Source organism: Talpa occidentalis, unplaced genomic scaffold, assembly GCF_014898055.3.
Source record: "Talpa occidentalis isolate TD23 unplaced genomic scaffold, MPIMG_talOcc4v2.1 talOcc4.13, whole genome shotgun sequence".
Lineage (NCBI taxonomy): Eukaryota > Metazoa > Chordata > Mammalia > Eulipotyphla > Talpidae > Talpa > Talpa occidentalis.
In genome coordinates, this window is record NW_023601322.1 from 79,079,315 (window position 1) to 79,104,891 (window position 25,577).

At 45.2% G+C, this 25,577-nt stretch overlaps 1 protein-coding gene across 1 annotated transcript in view; it reads right to left on the bottom strand.

Annotated features, from left to right (window-relative positions):
* Positions 1–25,577, bottom strand: part of GRAMD2B (GRAM domain containing 2B) — a 66,411-nt gene that overhangs the window by 21,515 nt on the left and 19,319 nt on the right. The window contains exons 2-5 of the mRNA XM_037509436.2: positions 9,358–9,477; positions 5,847–5,958; positions 3,246–3,312; positions 1,526–1,629 (exon numbers count right to left, since the gene is read on the bottom strand). Of these exons, the coding sequence (XP_037365333.1) occupies positions 1,526–1,629; positions 3,246–3,312; positions 5,847–5,958; positions 9,358–9,477 (403 nt within the window). The remainder of the gene's footprint in view (positions 1–1,525; positions 1,630–3,245; positions 3,313–5,846; positions 5,959–9,357; positions 9,478–25,577) is intronic.

Here is a 25,577-nt window from a genome sequence, read left to right on the forward strand (position 1 = left end):
GAGAATTACCTTTATCACGGTGAACTGGACATCAGTACTACCCACCTCCGCCCCCACTCCATGAACAGGTTCCTATAAACCAGCAATCTAGAAATATGGTGCAATACTACTTCATACTGCTTTGCATTTTATGGATTCAGATAAAGCTGTTACTCAGAATATGTTTAAACACACAATGAAGGGTTAATATAAAAACACATTTGACAGAGAATAAACAGTATACTAGTCCACTGAGCCAAAACCAACTTCCCTGGTATTTCTTTCATGGTCTTTACCTCTATTTAAACATTCTCTTCTTACGTAAACATTCTCAAAACAAAGAATGTATAATCAGCTCAAAACAATAGGAATTTTTAATGAGCTGCTTCTTGAATGTAAAAGTGGCTTTTCATAATCATAACTCAGGTGACTGGAAACTCACTGAGGTCATGCAAACCCTGGGTGTTTCTCTGACTCCACATGCTGGAGGCCTGAATGAACTATGACATGATATCATGACTCAAAAGAAAAAAAGCCAGTGAGATGGAATTAACTTCCCTTCTTATGCCACAGTCCCAAGAACCTCCTTTTAGAAATGGTGACTTAGGGGCCACCCTGGTGGCGCAGCGGTTGAGCGCTGGGTTGCGAAGCTGCCCGCAGCCTCTGCAGCGCCGGTTCGATCCCCAGCTGCTCCCCAGCCACTGGAGGAGGGTCCCACGTGGCGCGCAGACCTCTCCTGCCACCCGCTGCTCCCCTCAGCAGTGTACTTCGGTCCTTCTGCCTGCTCTGCTCCCTGCTCTGGCTCTGGTGAATTCTCTCACCCTCCTGCACTTCTGACTGTACCCAGTGCTTGTATAAATAAATAAATAAATAAATAAATCTTAAAAAAAAAAAAAGAAAAAGAAATGGTGACTTAGGAAAACTGCCAATTCCTTCAGGCAATTCTCCTTAATAGCTCAGGCCTCTGCTTCCCGCCCACTCATGTACTTAATGAGTAAGAAAGATGTCCATCAGTGTGCCCTGGGGATTGTGGTATGAGACTGTCCAAGGGTAGACTTGAAATGTGCCAGTTCCTGCTCATTTTGTGCTGGTGATGGTACAAAGAATTCTAGTAAGTAGCTTATCCATAGGTTTGTTTTCCTAGATGTATCCAATGATAACTGGTATAAATACAGTATAAAAATGGATATTTCTTGAAACAATTATTTTGAGTTTAATGTACATATTTGTGAAAACTTACTGTGCACCCTCCATATTAAATATCTTTGAGAACAGGATGATAACAGCTAGATAAAAAGGATTCATTTAGGGTAAGGTTGTGGGAGAGAGAGTTGTATAAGAAAGTAAATGACTTTGGTGTTAAGGGAAAAAGAGAAGTTATTTCTATCCTGAGCCACTGAGAACCTGTAATTTTTGCAACTACAATAAAGGAAAGTTGGTGTAAAGATTTAATAAAGACAATATTTATAAATACTGTTACACTTAATCAATATTCACAATATGTAATAAAGTAAGAGTTAGCGATTTTAAAGAAAATTATACCAACCTTAATATCTTTCCCAAAGACCTTGGAATAAAAACAAATCCAGTTTTCTGATACAAAGAGTTTTCCTTGATATAATATTTCTTTCTGTAGAGCACAGGTAAAACCTGGGGGACAAATATACAGGTATACCATCGGTTAGATTTTCCATTTAAAAAAAATTCTGTACGTATGTTGGTGACAGATGGGCAGAGATAATAGGGTCATATGTTCAAAAAAATTATCACCTCAGTATCAGTGGAATAAAGCCACAAGACTTATTTTTTTTTTAAGTCTTAACAACCTTAGTATAAAAATCAAAATGCAGGGCCTCCCTGGTGGCGCAGGCGGTTGAGCGCAGCCCTGTGAAGCTGTCCACAGCCTCTGCAGTGACGGTTCGATCCCTGCCGGCCTTGGAGCAGCTCATATGGTGAGCAGACCTCTCCTGTCTTGCCCGCTGCTCCCCTCAGCAGTGTATTTCATCCGTCTGCCTGTTCTGTTCCCTGCTCTGTCTCTGGTGAGTTCTCTTACCCTCCCACGCCTCTGGCCTAAATAAATATAAATCTTGTATAAATAAATCTTATATAAATAAATCTTTAAAAAAAAATCAAAATGCCAAGGCAAGTCTATCACTGCAAATGAGAACTCAAAAATAGTATTTCAAAGATCTCTTCTCTTTAGGGGGACATGTTATCCTGGGTGATGTCAGGCTCCTGACCCCTTTCCTAGATTGTCACCAATGACTCCTTTTGAAATAGATGGTGTCTCAGTGGGAAGAGCGCACCACCCATACCTCGCTATCTAGAGGTCATGGCAGAATCTAGTAGCTTGTCTTCACATTTTTGCATGGAAGGGGGCAGGATGAGACACTGATCCCTTGATCACACACAGTGGGGCAGAGCAGGAGCTTAGCTGGCATGTTCATATATGACATTTGGGTGCGATCATCACACCCTGCACAGTGAAGGGGCCAATGTGTCTGTCCACTTTGATCTCTGTTCACTTTTTAGTGTCTTTCTAGTTGCCTTTCTTGCTCCAGGCCCGTTAATCTCAGGACACTCCAAGCACAGTGCATTTCTGCAGTGAATGTGGAAGGCGAGGATACCATTCTGGAATGATCCGAATGATACCCTGTCACAAGGAGAGATGCAATTTCCCCTTCTCCTCTCTTGTCTTCCCAGGGACCGGGAAACCGAAATGAAGCTGGCAGGCCTGTTGGTTACATCCTGACTTTTAGAAATCTACTTAAGTAGATTGCCAAGAATTATGAATGAAGAGAGCTCATGTGCATCTCCTTAAATTATTCAGTTATCTGCTTAATTGCTCCATGCCGAACACTTGTTGAGTTATGCATTACTGTATTTAACTTGTTGCTTAATTTCTACATGTTTATTTTCAGTAAATGGCGCAAAGTGTTAGCTGGCCCATATTTTTAGCACAATGTGCTGCACACAGTTCCCAACAAGCAAATAAGGTTACATGTGTGCAGAATTTCCTTTGGATTAACTATATATTGCCTGGGTCTAGTTGAGTTCTTTTTTTAATTTTTTTTTTCCCAACTTGAAATGCTGCCTTTTTATTGTTTGAAACTGAAAATAAACAATTATGGAACCATTTTGAATTTAAAGAAAAATCTACCCATTTGGGTGATTCAGTCCCCAGACTGCACCCGCTTCTCCCTCCCCAAATCCATCAACACCTTTTCAAAAATGTAACTTCAAAAGTCCAGCAGGTCAGAACTTACTTTGTCTCAGCTGTTCATCAGTTGGGACCGTAACAAACAACTTGTGAAACTGCATGTTTGCCTTGTACTGCAATGAGAACAGAAACAGGCGTCACTGCTCCCACTTCTGAGATGCAGCATACACCTCAGCTCCGATTCAGACTGCCTGGCAGTTTCTCCCTCCCTCACCCTTATTAGAGCATCTTCTGGAATCCCTTCTCTGATCTTACAGAATCCAACACCACCCTTCCGTGGCAGAGAGTGGAAGGCAGGGCACCCAGGTCTTGCTTTCCAAACAGATTCTGGACTAGCTGCTTGGACAGACGTCTGTCGTCACCACGCAGCTGGTGGTGAGCTTTCTGCTGAGGTGACTGGGCGAGGATGTCCCCGAGAGTCAATGACATGCAATTTGAGGAAAGTGGTGGATCCCAGGGCGCTCAAGATACAAATGACACTCAGAAGAGGGCAGATAAGCCTGCATGTAAGTCTTGGCGGAACCTCTTGGGTTTGTGATCACGGCCTAGTTACTTAAAACTTTTGGGGCCTCAGTTTTCCCTTGTGAGCCAGAGATCAAAAATAGCAGCTGTTTAAATGATGCTGTAAGGCCTCATTTAAAAGACCTACCGCCTGCTTTTATCACTATCACTATTATTGTTTATGTTTCCAGTCTCTAATTTAATGTGTTTTAAATAGAAATGAGATGATAGCACCCTACTTTTTAAAGTCTGACATATCAAAGGTAAATTCCCCCATCAATAAAATAATTCCCCACAAAGATATTTTAACAAATGTAGTCTATTCCATTATATTAAAGTAACAATTTGTAACATAATTTATGTAGTGATTTCCTAATTAACCATATTTTTCATTTTATTGCTATTATAACTATCACAGTAATATACAGTTTAACTAAAATTTCACTTTTCACACTTTTCAGCACATATATATATGTATGCTTATACATACAGGTGTGCGTCTATACATCACCCACAAGTACAGGCCTGTAAGTGTGTGCATGGCTATCACTGTAATTACCCTGAAGGCGTGTCCTGAGCCACTGTCAGAGGGAGATGACTGTCAGGACATGGAGTTCCTACAAAGCTCTTAACTCTCAGGGCAGTGGAAGGCCCAGGAGTTTCTTATGCTGCAGATCATTCCATTTTCAAAATATCTGTTTCCACAACTGTGATAACAACCACGTACAGACAGCAATTGTTTACTGTTTGTAAAATATTTTCACAAAAACCACCCCCTCAATGACCAGGGTGCTGCTGTCCCCATTCCAAGGGTTCAGGCAGCGCCTCAGGGATATGAGTGGCCTCACTGGCACCACGCAGCTACCGAGAGGTAGATGTGGATTCTCCTTCCATGAGACCATTCTGCCTTACAGGGAGCTTTTTTTTTTTTTTAATAATAAATTTTATTTTTATATTCCCCATACAATTGCAACCCCCTTATTTTGACCCCAATCCCTCCCCTCCCACCCCCTATCCCCCATAGAGAGTCTTTGGTTCATAGTTGTTTGTTGATTTTGATTTTCACTTTCTTATAGTTATTCATTTTCCTGGTCCCTTGATGCAAGGATCTTATGAGCAGAGCAGAAAGATAGCACAAGTAGGCGCTTGACTGGCCCTATTTCTGCTGTAAAGGAGAGCTTCAGACAGGTCATGTAGATGGATGGCAGATGTCCCCCAAAAGTTAGTGATTTTATAGATAAGCACCTCCAATAAAGTACATCACCTCACATTGCTCTCTAGGGGTACATTTTGCATCCAGAAAGCGACCTTCATTAAAGCTAAATGACCTATGGGGGATTACTGAGCTTTTGGGTTTAATGTCTAAAAATGGTCACACTTGATTAAAAATATTCTGGATCATGGAATCTTCAAGAATGTGAGCATAATACAAAAAAGATAGTGGGGCTGATCTAAATTAAAAGCAACATGACAGATACAATTCATGGTCCTTGACTGATTCTAGAGAGGGAAAAACAAAAAGACTTTACAAAGGACCGTGACATCTGGGGTAATTACAGAAACTAGACAATGGATTTTACATTAAGAATACTTTTGCATATTTACTATTTAGTTAAAGTGCTTGCGTGTGCCAAAAGGTTTTGTTCTACTTATGAGGAATCAAACATTCAAATATTTAGAGGTAAATTATCCAAAAAAAAAAAAAAATCCCCAAACTGTTGGCTCCAGTAATTATGTCACACTCTGACACAGAACTGGTCCTTGTTACTAAAATTACCTCTGGAGGAGAATCACGTCCCTGTTCACAGGTATTCCTGCCCCGTGTGCAGCCGCAGGGCGTTCTATTCACACCGGTTCTTTCATTTCCTACAGGATGTCACATCAGCTATTTCTTAGAAAAACACACAACCCTACTCTTGACCCTTCTCAGGTAGGGCTCACTACCCCTCAGTATATGGTAGAAGATCAGTTGTGAGTTACAATAATGATGACAAAATTGTCCCAAGCAACCGGAGCCTGTCCTTTCTTCTCCATTCTAACCTACCCCGGAGGCAGTACTGACCGGGAGGCAGCTGCACACTGGGGTTCTTATTTTCCATTGACTTTGATGCCTGCTGGGCCAGCACATACCGCAGTCCCAAATTACCTGGCTGGAAGACGAAGATTTTTTCCTTTCAGTCTTAGAATCACTTTTGCTTTCTGTTTTACAGTCACTCTTATCATTTGGTGAACAGGCACCATCACAACTGGATTTTGACCTGAGGAAAGAAAATCCAGGGACTCTGTAAGAAGAATTTTTCATGCTACTCACTCACTTTATTATAATAAATCTTGAATATTAAGCCATCTCGCAAGAAAACCTGATGTAGTCTCGCTCTTCTAGACTTCAATAATCACTCATAATACTCCACGGGCATTTACATAGCATGTGCTGTAGAAGGGTGGAATGATTTCAGCAGGCTGTGTGAGCAAACTGCAGAAATTGTAATTTATAGTAGGGAGAAGTAACCACCAAGTTGTGAAAGTAATTATATCATCTCAAAAGTATTTTAATCAGTATAAAGATAATACTAGAGGCAAGTTTTCAACAAAATTGCAGCTATAGTTCAATCAAAGAATATTTTGTTTCAGAATTGCATTAATATTTTACAAGTGTTAATAGAGTGCACCTTTGTGTTACATGCCTTCAGGTACACAAGACTCTTTATCCTCAAGGAGCTCGTGCACACACGAAACATCTTTTTTAAAAGGCAGTAAATGATTTAGCAGCTAAACAATAAAGATTACTGGAACAGGAGGTGGTACAGAGACAACCAGCCTAACAGGAGGTAAGAGAAGAAGAGACGAACAAGACAATGTGGGTTTATTACACCGGGCATAAGAGGGTGAGCAGGAACTGGGTATGCAGAAGAGAGAGGCAGAACATTCTAGATTGGGAAAATTGTAGAAGTGATATCAGGACAAAGAAAAGTACATATTTGGAAGTCAAGTTCTCCTTTGTTCTCTAAAGGGGAGCGCTCAGAGTTCCAGGATTCTAAGGTGATTCCAGTCCTGACTCCCCATTGGAGTAGACATGCGAGATTGCACTTATCTTCAACCCTACATACAGTCACTTCAAAGTGGAAGGCATGTGCGATTTTTAGAAGTATATATGAGTGAATTTTATGATACAATCATGTTGATTTATTGGGGGAAAATGGCATACGAAGCTTGTATTCCAAAATATGATTTCTTAGGATGAGGCTGAGTTAAAAACAAAATTTGGGGGCCTCCCTGGTGGCACAAGGGGTTAAGTCGCAACACTATGAGGCTGTAGGCAGCCACCACAGCACAAGTTCAACCCCTGGCCAGGGAGCTACCCACATGTCATGGCAGACCTCTCTTGTCTGACCCGCTGCTCCCCTCAGCAGTGCATTTCAGTCAGTCTGCCTGTTCTGTTCCCCGCTCTGTCTCTGGTGAATCCTCTCACCTATGTACTTCTGGCCTGTACCTCAGTTCATGTATGCATACATAAATGAATTTTTATTAAAAAAATTGGTTCAAAGTGGATTGAGGAATCAAGTAATTTGGGTGGTACACAAGTGTCACTAAGGGACAGAAATGGTGGAATCAGACAGACTTTAGGCTTTGGTTTCTCAGCTGGGGAGACACACACTCTGTGTTGTCCCAGGCCCTTTCAGTCCTGCCAGTTTGAGTCCATGATGCTCAAACCACACATGAAAGTCTCTCAGCAATTCAAGGCACAGACCAGCCATCAAACATATTCACAGATACAAATTCCTTTAGGCTTCCAGGGCTCACTCCCGCCCCTTCCAAATTATGAGTAAACCCTTTGAAAATCGTTTTAAAAAATATGAAGTTGGGCCTCCCCTGGGGGCGCAGCAGTTAAGCGCTGGGCTGCGAAGCTGTCCGCAGCCTCTGCAGTGCTGGTTCGATCCCCGGCAGCAGGCAAGGGTCCCACATGGCGCGAAAGACCTCTCCTGCTGTGCCCGCTGCTCCCCTCAGCAGTGTATTTCGTTGGTCTGCCTGTTCTGTTCCCCACTCTGGCTCTGGTGAATTCTCTCATCCTCCCGCGTTTCTGACTGTACCCAGTGCTTGTATAAATAAATAAATCTTTAAAAAAAAATATGAAGTTACCTATTATTTATACTATCCACTAATTTGAGTCTATCACCTCTACTGCTTCAAATGAATAAATATTAATGGAGTCACCAAGGAAATAATTGAATCTTTGAAGTACCATGGACTGGGAGCCAGTGACAAGCAGGGCAGCTGTACCTTGGTCATTCCAAGAGGAACAGCAGTAAAGGGCCCTGTCTGCACAGCCCTGGTCTCTGGGGAGAGGAAGGTGCTGATTTACATAGTATTGATTTCTTTTTTGGCCTCCTGACCACATTATTCCCACTTCCTACAGGTGACTTGTGGTACCAGAAGCCTGGTACAAAATGAAAATACGGGGCTCCTCATTCAAAAATGAAGAACTCCCAGACAGCGAGAGCAGAGCATTACATACAGCAAGGGCTGTTCACAGCATGTAGATTACACGCCCCCCAAGTTTAAGGTGCGTGCCCTGAAGATGAATGTATTATTCTCATCTGTAGCCTGGGGAAAGTTGGAGTGAAACCAACGGTGTTTTTCAAGTGCCTGCTGCGGCGAGCCACTATAGGCCACGACACAAGAAACAACATGCTTTGTGCCTTTGCGGAGGGGCTCCGGCGGCAAATGAAGCAGGGTGCTCTAACAGGAAACAGCTACAGGGAAAAAAACAGGGTAAATGTGAGATGCGTCAAAACAGGCCGGTGAAAAGCTGCAGAGATACTCGAGAGTGCTAGAAAAGAAAGATCTAGGCGAAGAGGGAGGCTTGGTTCTGAATGAAGGCTAGATTTAGAGGGGAGATAGGAGCTGGGTAGCCAGGAAGGGGAAGCAGGAGCTGTTAGTCATCACGCAGCAGGGGCCGCGGGCCAGAGGGGGAAGCAGGTCTCCCCGGGAGGAGAGCGACCGCTCGACCGTGCGGTGCAGACAGACCGCCACATTTACCTGAAATGGATCATCGGGTTAACCATTCTCTTTGAGGAGCTAAAAAGCAAACCTACATTTTCCTTCTCCCTGGAAAGAAGCCTGTAACTTCTGTTTGCGATGGGGACCACCGTTCCAGCCACCTCACAGCCTCCACAACCAAATGCATCCTGGCTCCCAGCCCCAGAAACTAGGGGTACATGCTGCCCTGGGGAGCCCAGACGGGGTTTCCCTCCACCTGTTTTCGTGGCTACCAGGAGAGAGAGAGCAGGGTGCCCCACCAGGGGCTGAGCAGACACTCCGGGCTCAGAGGACCTCATGGGCAACCTGGCCAGCCTATCCAGGTGCTTTAAAATCTCTGTGGGAAAGTGGGCCTTATCAGTCAGCAAAATCAGTGCTTTATGAGTAGACACTTTGTAGAAGGCTGGGACTGGAGGGAGCAAAAGAGGGTGCTGGAAGAGCTGGAGATGAAGGTGACCACCAGGGCTTGAATGTCAGGGAAAAGGACCCACTTTTTCTCAGAGGCGTTATTTGCCTCTCTAGGTCCTCACTCTTAACCACCATAAAACTAGAAACCCCAGCTCCTCCCGGCAACCCCTCTTCCAATCCAGCCGAAAAAGAGATGTGACGAGAGAACTCACCGTAGGGAAATGATTCTCCTTTGGTCCGGGGACTCGGCCTCACTGGACAGCGTTGGGGACTGGGGTGGTGGCGACTTGCAGACCTTCTTCTTCTCCTCCACACCATTCTCAGCCTCTGAGCTGGAGAAGAAACAAAGACGCTTCACCTTAGACATCCAGAAGGGGCGGGTGGATAAACGCTGCAGGGACCTCACTCTCTGCAGAGTGGACTGATCTTCTGGAGTGAACTTTGACAGCTGTGGCTGTTTCAAATCTCTACTCTAACCTCTTTCACTGGTGCCTCAAGGAAAGCAGCTGCAGGTCATGCTTGCTTCATCAGGTAGATGTCCAGTTTTATGTTCAGGTAAACGTCAGACTTTGTGGGGACTGGCTGGCTCCCAGCTCTGTGTCCTGCGTGGGCCCTGCTCTGCTGTGCTGGGGCAGCTGATCACCTGCAGGCTGTGGGAGGGCCTCCGCGCACACTCACTCCACACACGCTCACACATACCCAGTCACGTGAGGCCCACTGCAGGTGTGAGCCTTCCTGCTGGGAAACCCCAGGCCCTTTGTTTGCCAGTCTCCTATATCACTGATCAACTTTTGTTGTAGTTACACAGGCTCCACATTGGGTGTTGTTATTTTAACCACTTTATAGTCTCTCATCTACATCCACCCAGGCTGGGTGGGAATGATTACCCCTATTTTATAGAGGAGGAATCTCAGGCTCCCAGATGTTGAGTATCTTGCCCAAGTTCCCTGAACCAATAAAGTCTAAGTTGGGATTCAAACTCAGGTCTGTCCATCTGTAAGGCCTTTGTTGGGGCCAGAATCTTCTTGTGATATTCACAAAGGGCCTTGGATAGTGCTGGTCTATAATGTGATCACGGGGCTCTGGGAAAACTAGATCAGACCTTGGTAAAAGAGGGAGGAGAGGGGACAGTAAGTCGAGAGGGGTTGGCACACCGAACCACAAATGAATGGCGGTCAGCGATGTGGGGGACTCAGAACTGAACTCCCTCAGTCTCACGAACAGAGCAAACCATTTGCCGTGGAGAAAAGAGGAGGGAAGGCAGGTGGTGGCACAGAACGTACGGTGTTATGTACATGGCTGAGACTTTCTTTGGTGCCAGCCGGACAGCAAAGAACTGAAAACTTACTTCTGAGAAGCCCATGGTCGCCGAGCACAGAGGAAGACATGTTAAGAGAGCATTGCTATGACAGGTTAGCTATTTTTAAGCCTGGCTTACCACCCACTTGGTATCTTCACCTGCAAATGACCTCGTAGACAGGAAGCATTATTGGTTAGCCTAAGCGCTGTGCTTGCTTAACACTTTTCGCAGCATATGAAAATTCCAGCCCAGACACGGAGTCCTATTGGAGGGTCAAAATCAAGACCAAGCACATCTGACCAGTCATCCAGTTAATAGTCCCTATGAATGGTCACTGCTCTCATTCTGTAGCTGGCATTCCCTTTTCCTAAGCAGGTAACATCTGAGGACAGAGGCCCAACTTTCCACGTCTTCAGCTCTTCTGAAAGTACTGAAAGCACCCTCAGTGCTTAAAAGATCTCAGTCCATAAGTGAACCCCATTGTGTGCAAGGGTATATGGGAGGTCTTGAATCATTATCAAGAAATACCGCTTTGGCTTAAAAGATAGGATTTTAAATTTAACATCAAGTTCAATTTATGCATTCAAAGAATTTCAGAACTTTCTGCCTCTCCCCTCCAAGACACACATAATCCCATTTCTCAAAAGCATCCAGCAAAATCCACTCAAGTGTTTATGAAACCTCAATAATGCTTCAAATTCATTCACACATTTACTGGATTTTATGGAGGGTCAGATTAAAATGTAGAGGCAGTGCCCTGGCTGTCCCTGAGCACAACTCTGGACTTGCTGCTCCTGTTTGAGCGCAAAAGGTGCCCCTCTGTCTCGATGGAGCCCTCCAGACAGACAAACACGGCGGGCAGGGATAGGCTGCCCTTGGCTCTGAGCATGACCAGGCCGGCACCAAGGTCCAAGAGAAGCAAAGTTCGGCTGGATTTCAGCCCCTCCTCGCCCGGTGTCCCTTCCTGGCCAAGCAGGCTTGTGCAGGCGGGCCCTGAGCGCGTACCCATACTTGGTGGTCCTGTTTTGGGCCCCTGGCTGGAGCACCAAAAAGATGATAGTTCAGGTCTCTCTCTCCCCGCCAACCTTAGCACTGTCTTTGACAGACAAGTTAAATGGCTTCTTTCTTGACAGTCTCCATCTCACTTTTCCTTCAACTCGCACCTGGCCTCCAGCACTACCTCCGCCTTGAAGGCACTCCCTAGGGAACAGGCTCCACCAAGCCTTCCATTGGCTCTGCCGGCTTTACGCTAGGCTCCTCATCAGTGAATGACGTTTCTTCGTTTCTTCGTCCAAATGTCTTACTTATCCAACCAACTACTAGCCTGAGTCCCTTTAAAGCTGGGGACTTCGACTTTGGTTTTTGCAAAGCACTCAGCTCAGCATTTTGTTCACAGCTGCCATTTGCGTGTTGACAGGTGTGAGATTACTTCTGAAGTGTCTCAGAGAGGAAGTGAAATTTATCTATGGACCAGTCCACTTTAGGTGTCTGCTGACTTAAAGATGCGGCGAAACTCAGGCAAGTTAATTTCTGCCACAGGAGAGCTTCTTCCCGCGAGCGCCCCCACCTCAGAGGTCTTGCCAGGCGCCCACAGAAACGACGCACCACCCCAACGGCAGAGACTGGCCCGTGTTTGAAGGAGCAGAGTGGGAGGAGGAGGAGAAGCCTTTCTCAAGGCCTCTCGGGAACTTTGAAGTTGCTGTGACTGAAGCTGAGCTCCTGGTTCCAGGTAGATGAAAAAGCAAGTCTCAGGTCTCATTTAAATCATGAAAATAAGGAAATCTGTTTTTTTTAAAAAACTCAAGAAGACAAGGCACTTTCAAGGACACTGTCTGAGAGTCAACTAAAAGTAGAAACACAAATAAAGGAAAAGCAATTCTCTTTCAACGTATGGCTACTGGCCGGGTCCCTGGCTGGAAGGTAGGACGCTTGGAGCGGCCTGGGCGAGACAGGTAGGTCGGGGACAGTTGAAGTAGCCACACACGCAGCAGTGGACACTGGGAACCCGGGATCGACCTTCACTTCACTTTGGCGGGTTATTTCTTCTTCCATCCCCACCACAAATTTAAGCCTCAGTTACAGGCCCTGAGCACATTTTAGCGGGGATTTTAGAACAGCAAGACAGGGAGCCTGACTGATGCCAACTAAGCCTGGCTTCACCTACTGGGGACAGCATTTGTTTAACCAGCCTGGAAGTACTGGTTTCAATAAGACACTGCCACACACTGTTGCACAATCTATAAATAAAAAACAGGTTGGTCAATCCCTATCACCAGTCCAATATTTGTCAACTCCCAGTCCTCAACAGCCTGGTCAGGACAGGATTCGGATTTCGCAAGTTTGCAGAATTGGAATTCTTCCGTGGAGCAACTATCATCCATCCTGGAGAGAATGAGCTTCAGGAAAAGTCAGCTCTCCTCTCTCCCCACACCGGTCTCCCGGGCCCCCTGTTCCTGCTGCTGAGGATGTGCTGTCCTCAGACACCAACAGTAGCAGGTCAAGGTAAGTAGTTTGTGGGCAGGATGATTAAAAGGCATCTCGGGTGAAGGAATGAACTGTGTCTCAGGTAAATGAAAACAAGTGCCCTGCCCTGGATCAGTCCAGAAAGCTGGGTCACCTTCTGGTCAGTGAGAAAGCCCTGAGTCGGAGTGTACCCGATTGTTTTAAGTTCGTCTAAACGAAGGCATAAAAATATCACCAACTCCCTTACGAAAGGGGGGGTGATGGCCATTTTCCACCCTCTATCACTTCAAAAAGTCCATGTCATCTTCTAAAACTTTCTTAAGCAACACAGGTTTAGAAGTAACTTGAAGAGTGGCCTTAGGATAAATGCTGGATGGTGCGAAGGGCAGGCGGTCAACAGCCCTGTGGAAACTCTGGACTGGCTATGAGGCTTCACCTGGACTTTCTGGCCTGGCCTCACCTTGTGCTGCTGGCCCCCGGCCTGCCGACTGGCCCCAAGGCTGGGAGGCAAGGGCTGTACTGGGGAAGCCAAGAGTTGGGCTCCAGGGACAGAGGAGGGCTGTGGGGCCTGCCGGGCAGTAGCCCACAAGTGGAGGCGTCACAGTGACCCAAGGAAAGGGGTACGGAAGTTGGGATGAGACCAAGATGCCGCAGCCTGAATAAAGTCAGGCTCTCTCAAACTCGAGTTTTCTAAGTCAGGAAGAACAGCCTCTCATGTAGTTACGAGGCAGTAAATCTTCGGGAAATTTCCATTTTATTTCTCTATCTACATCCTCATTTCTGAATAGTTAGATAGGAGCACGGTGTACAAGTTTAAATGGAAAAATTAAAAACCCTGTTTCATGGTGGCTCCGTTTCTCCCCAGAGATGCACCGACCATGCCAGTCCCTGCGCGTCCTTCCAGGGACAGTCTGTGTGCACATAAGAGAGGTTCGTGCGTGCGTGCGTGTGTGTGTGCAGCAGAAACATAGCATGCTATTGTACACCTGGATTTTTAAAGGTAACTTTTCAAAGCTTGGTGTGTCTGGGTGTCCTTCCCTGTCAGCGCACACAGAGCTTCCTCATTCTAATGCTGCACAGAGCTCCACTGTTAGGGATGAATTAGAATTTAACCATTTCCTTATTGAAAGGCATCTGGGGAAACTTCAGTCTAACACAAATACAAACAATGTTGCAATGAAGGTCCTGGTACACTTCTTGTATCCACAGGATAATTTCCTGGACTGGAGCTATTGTATCAAAAGCTACAGGATTTTTGAAAGATTAACAGACATTGACAAACCGCCCTCATTTGGTCTGACACCCAAACCCACAAAATACAACAGAATTCACACATTCTCACTACCGAAGTGTGAAGCAAAAATTCAAAGTGCCCAGTAGAGGACTGTGGCCTAGAGACTAATAAAATCCTATTATTATTGTTTTACATTAAATTTTTCTTCTTATGAGTAAGACTGAATTTATTTTCATTATTTAAGAGTTTTTAAATTTTCTGGTTTGTGAATTAACTGTGTATATATACAGCTTGCCAATTTTTCTAACGGGCTGTTGACCAGAACATTTCAGGAAGACAATTCTTACTTAAAGTGCCATCGCCAAAGCCAAAAGAACTGACTTTTTAAATAAATAATGGAAACATTTAGAAATGTTCAGAGCATATTAGAGGTCAGCATGACATTAAAAAATTATTTTTTCTTTGCTAGGCTTATAGCAGATAGATTAAAAAATTATCAAAAACATGGTATTCTTTGGTTTCAGCAAAACCTTTAATGAAATCTTCCAGTTCAGGGTGGAGAACAGCAGCAGAAACGTGTGCCTGTCTTTCCTGAGACTTGCTAAAGTGAGTGCTTGTAAAAGAAGAAGTAATAATCCTGCCACTGGAATGGGCCGACCATCAAGAGAACCATGATTTCCTGCAGGAGAGGAAGCAGTAGTTCAGAAGATGGACGTCCGTGGAGGAGGAGCAGGTCCGCTGTCAGAGACCGATGTATGAGGTGATGAAAACATGAGATATGTATGCACTTTGGAGAAATCTGTGATTTCCCCCAGCCCCAAACCTCAGATCCAAATGGAAGGCAGCCAGGCCCTTAACCCATGAGGGAAAAACTATCAGAGGGGCTGTCAGCAAACGAGCACAGAAGTGCAGAACACCCAGGTACCTATTGTGGGGTTCAGTCACAAGGAAATCCTTTCTCATGCTTTCATGTTGAGGAAGGTAGATTCTAGGTCCAGTGTCAACTCCTGATCCCTATTCTCCCAAAGATGCTGAGAGAACTATTCTGGTCTCTCATTCCCCTGTCCCTCAATCTTAAATCTGAACTATTAACAAAGGAGTGTCAGACCTTTGGAACAAATCTTAAGTCTAACACCCAAGATAAACACACAAGAAAAATCCTTAGGAAACGGATTTCACAGAACAGAAGACAACTCCAACGAACAAGAAAAACCAAACCTCCAAACGGTCTAATTAATATCTTGAGAGAGAAAGAGGTCAGCCCCCTTCAGTCAGACCACAGCGTTATGGAAAAGGAACTCTGCCTCCACTTCTCAGTTTCCACAGAGTTCAGACCCTTAATACCAAGAAGGCCTGCCATCACCAGCCTGTGCACCCCAGGATCTCTGACCCCCTTCCTGGGCTCTACTGTAGCCAACTCCTTGCTCCCTGAGAAAATCTGTGCACTGTCTGTGCCCCCCGCCTGAAAGGCACCACCCCACCCTGACACCAGGATCCTCTCTCACCTTTTTGATGAGACCTAGGTATTTCACCACAGGGTGGGAAGAGAGCACAAAGGTACAGAAATTTGAAAGGGCGAAAAAGTGAGAGGGAAATAGATGTGTTTATACCGGGTACATCTATCTCAAATGATTAGGAGTTCCAAATACATTAAAAAAGGAAAAGAACAGGGCCTCCCTGGTGGCGCAAAGGGTTAAGCACCGCACTATGAAGCAATCCTCAGCCTCTGCAGCACGAGTTCGATCCCCGGCCAGGGAGATACCCACATGGCATAGCAGACCTCTCCTGACTTGCCCGCTGCTCCCCTCAGCAGTGTATTTCGGTCACTCTGCCTGTTCTGCTCCCCGCTCTGGCTCTGGTGAATCCTCTCACCCCCCACATCTGTGGCCTATACCCCAGCTCTTGCATGCATAAATAAATAATTCTTAAAAAAAAAGGAAAAGATATTCTTAACCTCTCAACGAAAAAGTATGAGGTAAAAGGGTGCAAGAAGGGCTGAGGTTATTTCTTATCCTAAAAAGTGTGACATCAAGTGGATTTCACAGAAGATGAAGGTAGATGTGTGACTTATAGAGACAAATGCATGAAAGTAGGAAGCAGAAAGAGATATGCCTATTTAAAACTGGGAGTCGGAAGGGAAGGAGGCAGGTAGTTAGTATAAATGAGTTGACTCTTATTTTCTACAAACAGGAAGTTTAAAGAGAAGAATTGAAATAAATAAGCAATAACTGCAGGGTGTATACATTTTTTTTATGGATAATGAGGTAACTACAACAACTAAAATCAGCTACAATTAAAAGTAGCTTCTGGGTAGGTAGATGGAGAGGTAGGATTGAGTTCATTATAAAGTTTAATATGCTCTATTATTTTGACAAACATTTTAAAACATTAATATCCTTGTAGAGAAAATATAAAATATGAGTAGATTAGGGAATGTCCCCTTTATTGGGAATTTTAGTTTAGCACATAAATAAGGCATAATATGGGGTATAAGGGGCATCTACTGTAAAGAGAGTGCTTGGGGGAGTTCAGACATCTCTCTCATTGTAAAGAGGAGAATTAGATGAGTTTTGGGGAGGAAAAAGGCATAACAATGTGTGGGGTGGGGCAATATGTCTTATTTAGCTGAAAAATACTGTGATTGTCAGCACAGGATATTCTTGTATGTACAAGAAACGAGAAATGCAAATTCTATGTGTTCTGTAACGAAAATAAAACAGTTCCTGTGCATGGGGGGAAAAAATCAAAATCTTCCTTTATCCATTTGCAACCATCTGCACCACTTCTCAGCCCCAAGAAACATTGTATTTGTGCACAGCTTATCATGGAAGGATTGACATTTGAGCTGGTACCTATAATTTGGACTTGTGGAAACACAGAAAGGGCGTGAGAAATACAAGGAAAGGCAGAAGTGAAAACATGTAGACAAAGAAGAGTCAGACAAGCACAAGGAAATGTAGCAGGGAGGGGGGTTTCTGAAGGACAGGCAGCAGAGAGAGGCAGAAATTAGGCTGTTGTGAAGTTTTATTCCTAATGAGAGAGGGCTGCTTTCACATTTCATTGGGTTGGCAGTAGGGAGTAATTGATAATTTTTACACAAAAGGAATGAAGTGACAAGCTATTAAGAGCCCACATTTTCTCACAAATACAGCAGGAGGATTACACTTGTATCAGTATATAAGAATGGTGTGTGTGTGTGTGTGTGTGTGTGTGTGTGTGCTGGAGGCAGGTAGGGGAACAAATTTGAAGGCATGAGGCAGAGACCGCACTGGAAAAATAATCCAGAAGTATCACAAGAATGAGCACTGAGTCAGCAATAGAGAGAACCATGCAGATAACCCAAGGCCATCTGGGGGTTGGAGAATGTGGCATTACCACTAAGTTACAGAGAACACAAGACTATGTGTAGTTTGAGGGGAGGTGTTTTGCAAGTGTGGTTGTAGATATAATAGACATATATTGTTAGCAGATAGAAAACTGTATCAGAAAACCAAAAGAGACAAAAACAGCAACAGAAAAAGAGTCTGCATTGCACAGAAAGAGGGTTCTGCCAGCTGCAAAGTAATTCTGCTGAGTCCCAAGCACACCGTCATAGCAAGGGGTAAAACTTAAATCTCAGATGCAAGAGTAGGGCTGGAGAAACGGCTCAGCACAGGCCACCCACTGGCCCCAAACCTGTCTCAGAGCTCCCCTCGGTCCTCATTAAAATGGACAAGTCATTGTCCCACTAACAATCCTGGGATTCACCGCCACTATCTATTCCCAATTCTGTCTTCCTAAATCAGTTTTTCTTTCAAAGCCTAAGGTAACTCATATACCTGCAAAAACCTGTGTCAGGATTCTGATTCCCACGGGTCAGAAACCCAGCTCAAACAAGATTATGCTTAGAAAATAGGCCCAGTCCCTACCAGGACTCTTGCCGTTGCTGTAAGATGAAGTCTACAGTAGGGAAAGCTGCAGCTGCAGACACGTCAACCTCCTCGAGCTCTGGAACGCGCGGCGGTGATGCGCAGGGTGGCCCTCTCCGAGTCTCCTGGGACATCAATGCCCGATTCATCCTCAGGAGACACAGGCGCATTATGTGCAGCCACTGCTCCAGGGGCAACAATGCCTTTCTGTTGCGCATCTGCTTGAAGCATCTGGATATTAGCCGACACCCTCCAGAGCTTTACCGTCTCCCTCCACTTTTCAAAAAGAATTCTCCATTCTAGCCACGCTGGTCTTCTCAACACAACCTCAGTGACGTTGTGCTCTGTCTTCCCTCTGGGCACTGCTTCTGATTCTTCTAGGCTGGATTATCCCCTCCGCCCCTTTCTACTCACTTCTCCGTGCCTGGGATATGTCCAATTAGAGATGAACTTTGGACAAGAATTTTTTTTTATTGAGGTAACACTGGTTTACATTGTTGTTGTTATTTCAGAAGCAGAGGATCCCCTTCTTCAGGTGAAGTTACCCCAAGGCTCCTGTCACTAAAGCACTCAGCCCACTCACCAGAGTCCACTGGACTCTGAACTTTCCAGTCCATTGAACCTGGATATTTTTCTATCTGAGGGTTCCACATTCAGGGGTTCAATCAACCTTGTATGTCAGATGGCTGAATCTGTCAAGGATGCTGAACCTTATATGGAGGGCTGAATAAAAATTATACTCTAATTTCAATTGGGGGAGGGTAGAAGTGGGGAAGTATGTGGGTATGGGGTGTGGGTGGGTGGGTGGGTGTCCCTGACCCTCCCACATTGTTCAGGGGTCAACTGTATATATCTTTTTGATATTGTCTCCCATCTCTTAATTCCAATGTTGGATATAAAATATATCCAGGGCCTCCCGTGGTGACGCAGCGGTTGAGCGCTGGGCTGCGAAGCTTCCTGCAGCCTCTACAGCGCTGGTTCGATCCCCGGCCACTGGCGAGGGTCCCACATGGCGTGCAGACCTCTCCTGCTGCCCGCTGCTCCCCTCAGCAGTGTACTTCGGTCCTTCTGCCTGCTCTGCTCCCCGCTCTGGCTCTGGTGAATTCTCTCACCCTCCCGCGCTTCTGACTGTACCCAGTGCTTGTATAAATAAATAAATAAATCTTTAAAAAAAAAAAAAGTCACCATAACAGGGAGAGCCTTTAGGTGTTTGTTTTTCCTCATATTCAGGCTGTGGCAGCTTCACAAACCATTTGTTGGCTACTTATCATGGCCTAAGACTTCTTTGGGTGTAGAGATGTTAAAAATAGATCAGATTCCCATTTAAGCATTTTAGGTGTGACCTTGCAAGCTAAGTGAAAGAACTTCTTAATTATCCCTAAATTCTAGGGGTCCTGCTCTGGGTAGAGGCTCATGTACCCTCACCCGGTGGCTGGGGATCGAACCGGCGCCGCAGAGGCTGCGGGCAGCTTCGCAACCCAGCGCTCCACCGCTGCGCCACTGGGGAGGCCCTGTTATGGTGACATTTCCAGCTTAACACAGAGCAAAAGCTGAGTTTCCGTAGTCATAGTAGCCAGACTAAGACCCAGAACAAAAAATGCTAATGCCTTATTCCGGATTTTTCAGAATTAAATGGGGTCCGTCACAGACTGTCATTTGAATTATTGTAAAGGCACAGAGGGCCAAGGATAGTACAAAATTAGGAGGATGAAGGCTTTGGGGCAATGTTGTAAAAAATTACATAAAGGAGGGATTAGGTAACCTGCATCACCAGGAATGCCAAGGAGAAGGTTAGCAGGAGAATTCAAGAAGTGAAGAGAATTAGAAGGGCGCAGGGCTTGAGGGCTGCATGGACAGAGCGGGGCGTAGGGTGCAGCTGAGCTGGGGGACTCTGAGTGCAGGAGAACACCAGGCCTCGTCACGCTTTCCGGAGATGCTGCGCGGCCTTATGAAAATGCTGCTTCTGAGAAAATGACTGTCTCTCCCCTGGCAGATGGGGGTTGGAAGGCAGCAAGGGCAGGGAGATGAGACTGAGAGGGAGTCTTCCAGGGAGGAGGTGCTGAGAGGAATGAAAAGGGAGGAGGCCGGCACCCCCGCAGCAAGACATCGGTACTGAATGTCCGGGGCGGAACATTTCATGTTCATTCACATTCCTCTTGAACTAGATTTCACGTCCCTTGGTAGCATCACTATGATGACAACTTCTACCAGAGAGCAGGCAGGGTAGGGCGCCTCCTGCCAGAATGACATGGAGTTATCCACAAGGGGACACTTTATCTATTAATAGCACAGAAACATTTTAGGTAAAGAAAAAATTCCTCAGAGGCAGACTTGGGAAATGAGAAATATTTACTGTTGCTCTGAGGGAGGCCCTGGCCCCGGGGAGCGCTGCAGCACCGGTGATGTGAGCCACCTCCCGCCGCCCTGGCCATCGTCTGGGATGAGTCAAGTCCTTTCTTTCTCCTTAAGCCCTGCATTTCCTGGAACTCTGTCTCTCTGTTCCACGTAGGAGAAGAAAAAGAAAAAAAGATCAAAAGCTAGGAACGAAAAGTCAGAGGTTGGCGTTGGCGGGCATGGCAGCAGAGTGAAAGGCTGCCACAGAGCTCCAGAGAGGCTCCACAAACTCCATCTGTTGTTCCTCTCCCACTCAAACCTGGCAGCTCAACTTGCTCAGCCGCCTGTATCGGGGTCTCCAGTTGTGAATTGCGTCTATCAGGACAGCTCAGGATGCCCGCAGGGCTGTGCCACATGGAACCTTCTCCAGAACAGCCTCAGACTCCTGCCACGTCACCCCTGGGGGTCGGAATGGGCAGTGGAGCCGGAGGATGTCATTCTCACACTGGAAAATGCCCTTTTGCTTAAATGCCATGTATTATTAAACTCTAGACTGCCACGCTAATGAGAATGGGGGGGACTGAATGTCTAGAGAAGAAAGGGAGAGGGCCTTCCCGGTGGCGCAGCGGTTGAGCGCTGGGTTGCGAAGCTGCCCGCGGCCTCTGCGGTGCCGGTTCGATCCCCGGCTGCTCCCCGGCCACTGGAGGAGGGTCCCACATGGCGCGCAGACCTCTCCTGCCGCCCGCTGCTCCCCTCAGCAGTGTACTTCGGTCCTTCTGCCTGCTCTGCTCCCTGCTCTGGCTCTGGTGAATTCTCTCACCCTCCCGCGCTTCTGACTGTACGCAGTGCTTGTATAAATAAATAAATAAATCTTATAAAAAAAATAAAAAGAAGAAAGGTAGAACCACTTCTGAAAGACAGACGATCTATACATTAGAGAAAACAGTTTTCTCTCAAAGGTCTTGGTTCCAGACTAGGAACACTGACTGAAGGAAAGAACCGTTCAGGCTATCCTACAGCAACAGTTTAACAAAGGATACCTTTTCAGTTATTTTAAGTTGTAAGGTCTCAAGTGTTCAATGTAACGTACTTAGGAAAGTAAAACCTACTGTCTCTCTTACCTTATTTATCTCTTTTACCTTATATTGACCGTCTCTTTTACCTTATGTTATTTGTTTTTTCCTGGACTCTGTTTTGTACATGTTAGTGTCAGTGATAGGAACTTATTCTACATTATTACTTATGTTATAATATAACACGTCATATACCATGTTGTTTCCAGCATACCATATAGTTGTATACTTGTTATTGCATCAAAATAGGGAATAACCATAGGGTAACTCCTCTCTGCTGTTTTATTTATTTATTTTAGTTTTTAAAGATTTATTTATTTTTATACAAGAACCGGGGTACAGGCCAGATGCGCGGGAGGGTGAGAGGATTCACCAGAGACAGAGCGGGGAACAGAACAGGCAGACAGATGAAACACACTGCTGAGGGGAGCAGCGGGCGAGACAGGAGAGGTCTGCTGGGCGATGTGGGGTTCTCACTGGCCGGCCAGGCTCGAACCCACACTGCAGAGGCTGCGGACAGCTTCACAGTGTGGCGCTCAACCACCTGTGCCGCCAGGGAGGCCCCTCTCTGCTGTTTCAAAGAAACACCTGTCCCCATATGTTAAAGACAACAAACTTGCACAGGACAGAAGAATTATAATTCATCTCGTTTTCACAGGACAACTAGCACTACTTTCGGGGACATCAGCAGTGTCTACATAGATGTTAATAAATCTTACTTCCGACATCCTATTTCTTGGCCTTCATTTCTCCCCCTGTCAACATGCATTTTCTCTACCTACGCTAAAAATACATTGCTTTGGAAAACATCTTCCCACTTCCTTGCCACTCCTTCCTCGGGACATTCCCAGATGACTTTACACTTGCCGTGCTGTACTCAAAGAGCATTCACACCCCTACCACGATGCCACGGTCACCCTCGTGCCAACCTGATGAGACATGGACAGGGGTTATCCATATTTCACAAGAACTGAAACTAAGCTGAGAGTGTGGCGGAACCACACAATCATCTGAGTGGCTGGAATCTCCGTCACTCTCATACTTTGACCCTCGTCTCCCAAGAAGCCAGTCAGGGACCAAGACCTGTGGACTTTACCTCCTTAGTGTTTTCCACCCACATTCCCTCCTTCAATGTCTTCAATCTGCAATGTCTCCTGCTGAACCATATGTTCCTCTCCCTCCCTCATGTGACTTATACGTGCTCCTTCTCCCATCTCAAGTCTAATTGCATCTGAGTGGAAGATCACTTTACCCTGTGATCTTGGAGACATCGAAAAAAGATCACATCAGCTCCCCACCCCCACCCTACTTAAAACCCTTTTGGTTCTCCACTGTCTCCAGGCTAAAGCTGAAGATGAGCACAGCAAGGGAGGCCTCTGCAAGCTGCAAGCCCCATTTCTGGCTTTCAACCTCTTGCCATATTTACCCCAAGCCCATGTTTGGGCTGCCCAAACCCTCTCTTGCGTCCTGGGCAAGCACTGCTCATTTTCCACGACTTACTGTGGAGGGTGTCACCTCCGGAACAAGCCCTCCCCACACCTTTTTTGCCCCAGGACTGACCCTCCCTTTTTCTGCATTCCTATCCAGCACTGACAAGATCTGATCATCATGGCAACTGGAAGCTTTGTTTAAAAACTGCTTTAAAATTATGAACAGCCACTGTTTGTCTTTCCCCTCCTTAGAGGGTAAGCCCCGGGGGTCAGGGTCCTGGAATGGTCACTTCTGGGTTCCTGGCAGAAGGGGGAGGGAAAGGTGCTCAGACCAGTGCCGGAGGCCACGCTTTCTAGTTTCTAGTCCAGGATGCTTTTTGGCTACACCAGGCAATATAAATAGTAACAGGAAGGGAAGTATTTCACTTGGAATTCCTGCACTTGGGAAGACTGGCATGGGAACGGCAAGAGAAGTTTTCCGATGGGGGTTGGGTTGTGTTCTGGCAGGAGGGTTTTGGTGAGGCAGTTGCCCGCCCTTCCAATTCTTCTAGACAAACACCTGACAAATCCAGCCTGCAAAGGTTGTTGGTAGAGATGAGACAATTCCACAGAGGAAGTGTCATCATTTGTGCCCAGGAAAACTGGGGGAAAGGTAGTGGAGTCTGCCTTGCTAGAGGCTAAATGAGCCATCATCACTGCTGGGAGGGGCCGGCAAGCCTCAGTTGGTTTTATTTTTGTGACGAGTTTAAAGTACAAGTATTTCAAGTACAGTATTCCAAGAAACTGAAAGAAAACAGGATTGTTTTTCTTCATGTTAGATCTTCCCTGAAAGAAGGTAAGCCTCAAGGAGAATATCTAAGCCAGCAGCTGTTTCTGCCTACGAGGAGCCCAATGCGAACTTTCTGGAAGCAGCTTCTTCAAAAGGGATGTTTTACAGCTCCTGCCTCCCTCCAGGGCTGCCCTGCATGGAGATGTTGTCTATCACAACCGACTTCCAGCTAGAAAATACTTGCTTTTTACAATAGCTAAGCTTTGGAAACAACCCAAATGCCCAAAAATAGATGACTGGATCAAGAAGATGTGGTACATATACACCATGGAATATTACTCAGCATTCAAAAAAGATAAACACATGCAATTTGCAGCAACATGGATGGTGCTGGAAGGGATCATGCTCAGTGAAATAAGCCAGAAAGAAAAAGAAAAATACCGGATGGTCTCACTCATAGCAGGAATCTAGAAAACTTAAATAAGGGACCAGGAAAAAGAATAACTATAAGAAAGTGAAAATCAAAATCAACAAACAACTATGAACCAGAGACACTCTATGGGGGGTGGGGGCGGGAGGGGAGGGATTGGGGTCAAAATAAGGGGATTGCAATTGTATGGGGAATATAAAAATAAAATTAAAAAACAAAACAAAACAAAACACTATATTCCCCAAACCACCTGAAAGACTGCTAATCTTAGCCCTGAGCTTGAAGAAAAGGTTCCAATCTGCTCAGGACATAATCTGTATAAGAAAGCCAGGAAGTATTCAAATAGCTATAATTTATAAAGATTTAAAAAAAAAAAAGAAAATACTTGCTTTTTAAATTTGGAGTGAGGGACCTTAGGGGAATGCACACGTTCTATTTAACCTAGGAAGCTAGAAGGCATGGACAAGAGAAATAGAGGCAATGTTTGAAAATCAGTCATAGATTTTATTAGAAAAACTCAGACGGGTTTACTTTTTGCGATTAATGCTTCCTTTACAGTAGAGCCCATACCTACATAGTTTTATGAATGATGAGGAAAAAATTTCCAACTACTTAGCATGAAAATTGTATGATATACAGAAAGGCAGAAATATGATCGCCTACTTTACCTACATTCCTGCCTATACCTCCCACCTTCTATTTATTTATTTTAATCAGTGACTTTTTTTTAGCTGTTGTACCATTCAGAAACAACATGTTAATCTCAGGTATAGAACAAAGTGATTGGACATTGGTAGACAATGTCTACACAGTCACGACCAAAAATTGACTATCATCTTTTCTTAGCAATTTTCAAATTTGCAGTGGACACTATGGCCATCATTCCCATGCTGTACATCACACCCTGTGACTTATTTATTTTACAACTGGAAGTTTGTGTCACCTCCTATTTATTTTGAACCAAATCCAACAGTATCTTTGTGTAACTATTACAGTAGGTAGCTCTAGAAGATAAAGACTCATATTTTTAAAAGATAAACATGATACCTATAACAAACCCAATAACAATTGTAATTGGCTTAAAAGAACCAGTAAAATCTAGGTGCTCCTCAGAGAAGGTATGGTAGTAGCCTGATGGATTACTGAGCACTAAGAGGATGCTGCTCAGGAGCTGATTACTTTGGGTTGTAGGCCCTCGAAGAATGTAGGGAGAGGCTTTCTCGGTACTCACTGTATTTGCCTGAAGACAGATCCTCCAAAAGGAGCTCAACTGTCATAAATCCCTCCTCAAGAGCTTCATCAACCTGAGAGGACTGACTCATCACAGGAGAGGCGACTCGAGGTGGGACACCCAGACTACATTGTCACTAACTGTCTTCTGTCCCACCTATTCATTTTCCCTACAATCTTATACTTTGCCCTGAGGCCTACACACACTCTCCCCTTTCCCTAGTAAGAGGATATCTAAGCCTGACTTCTAGTGCACCTTGG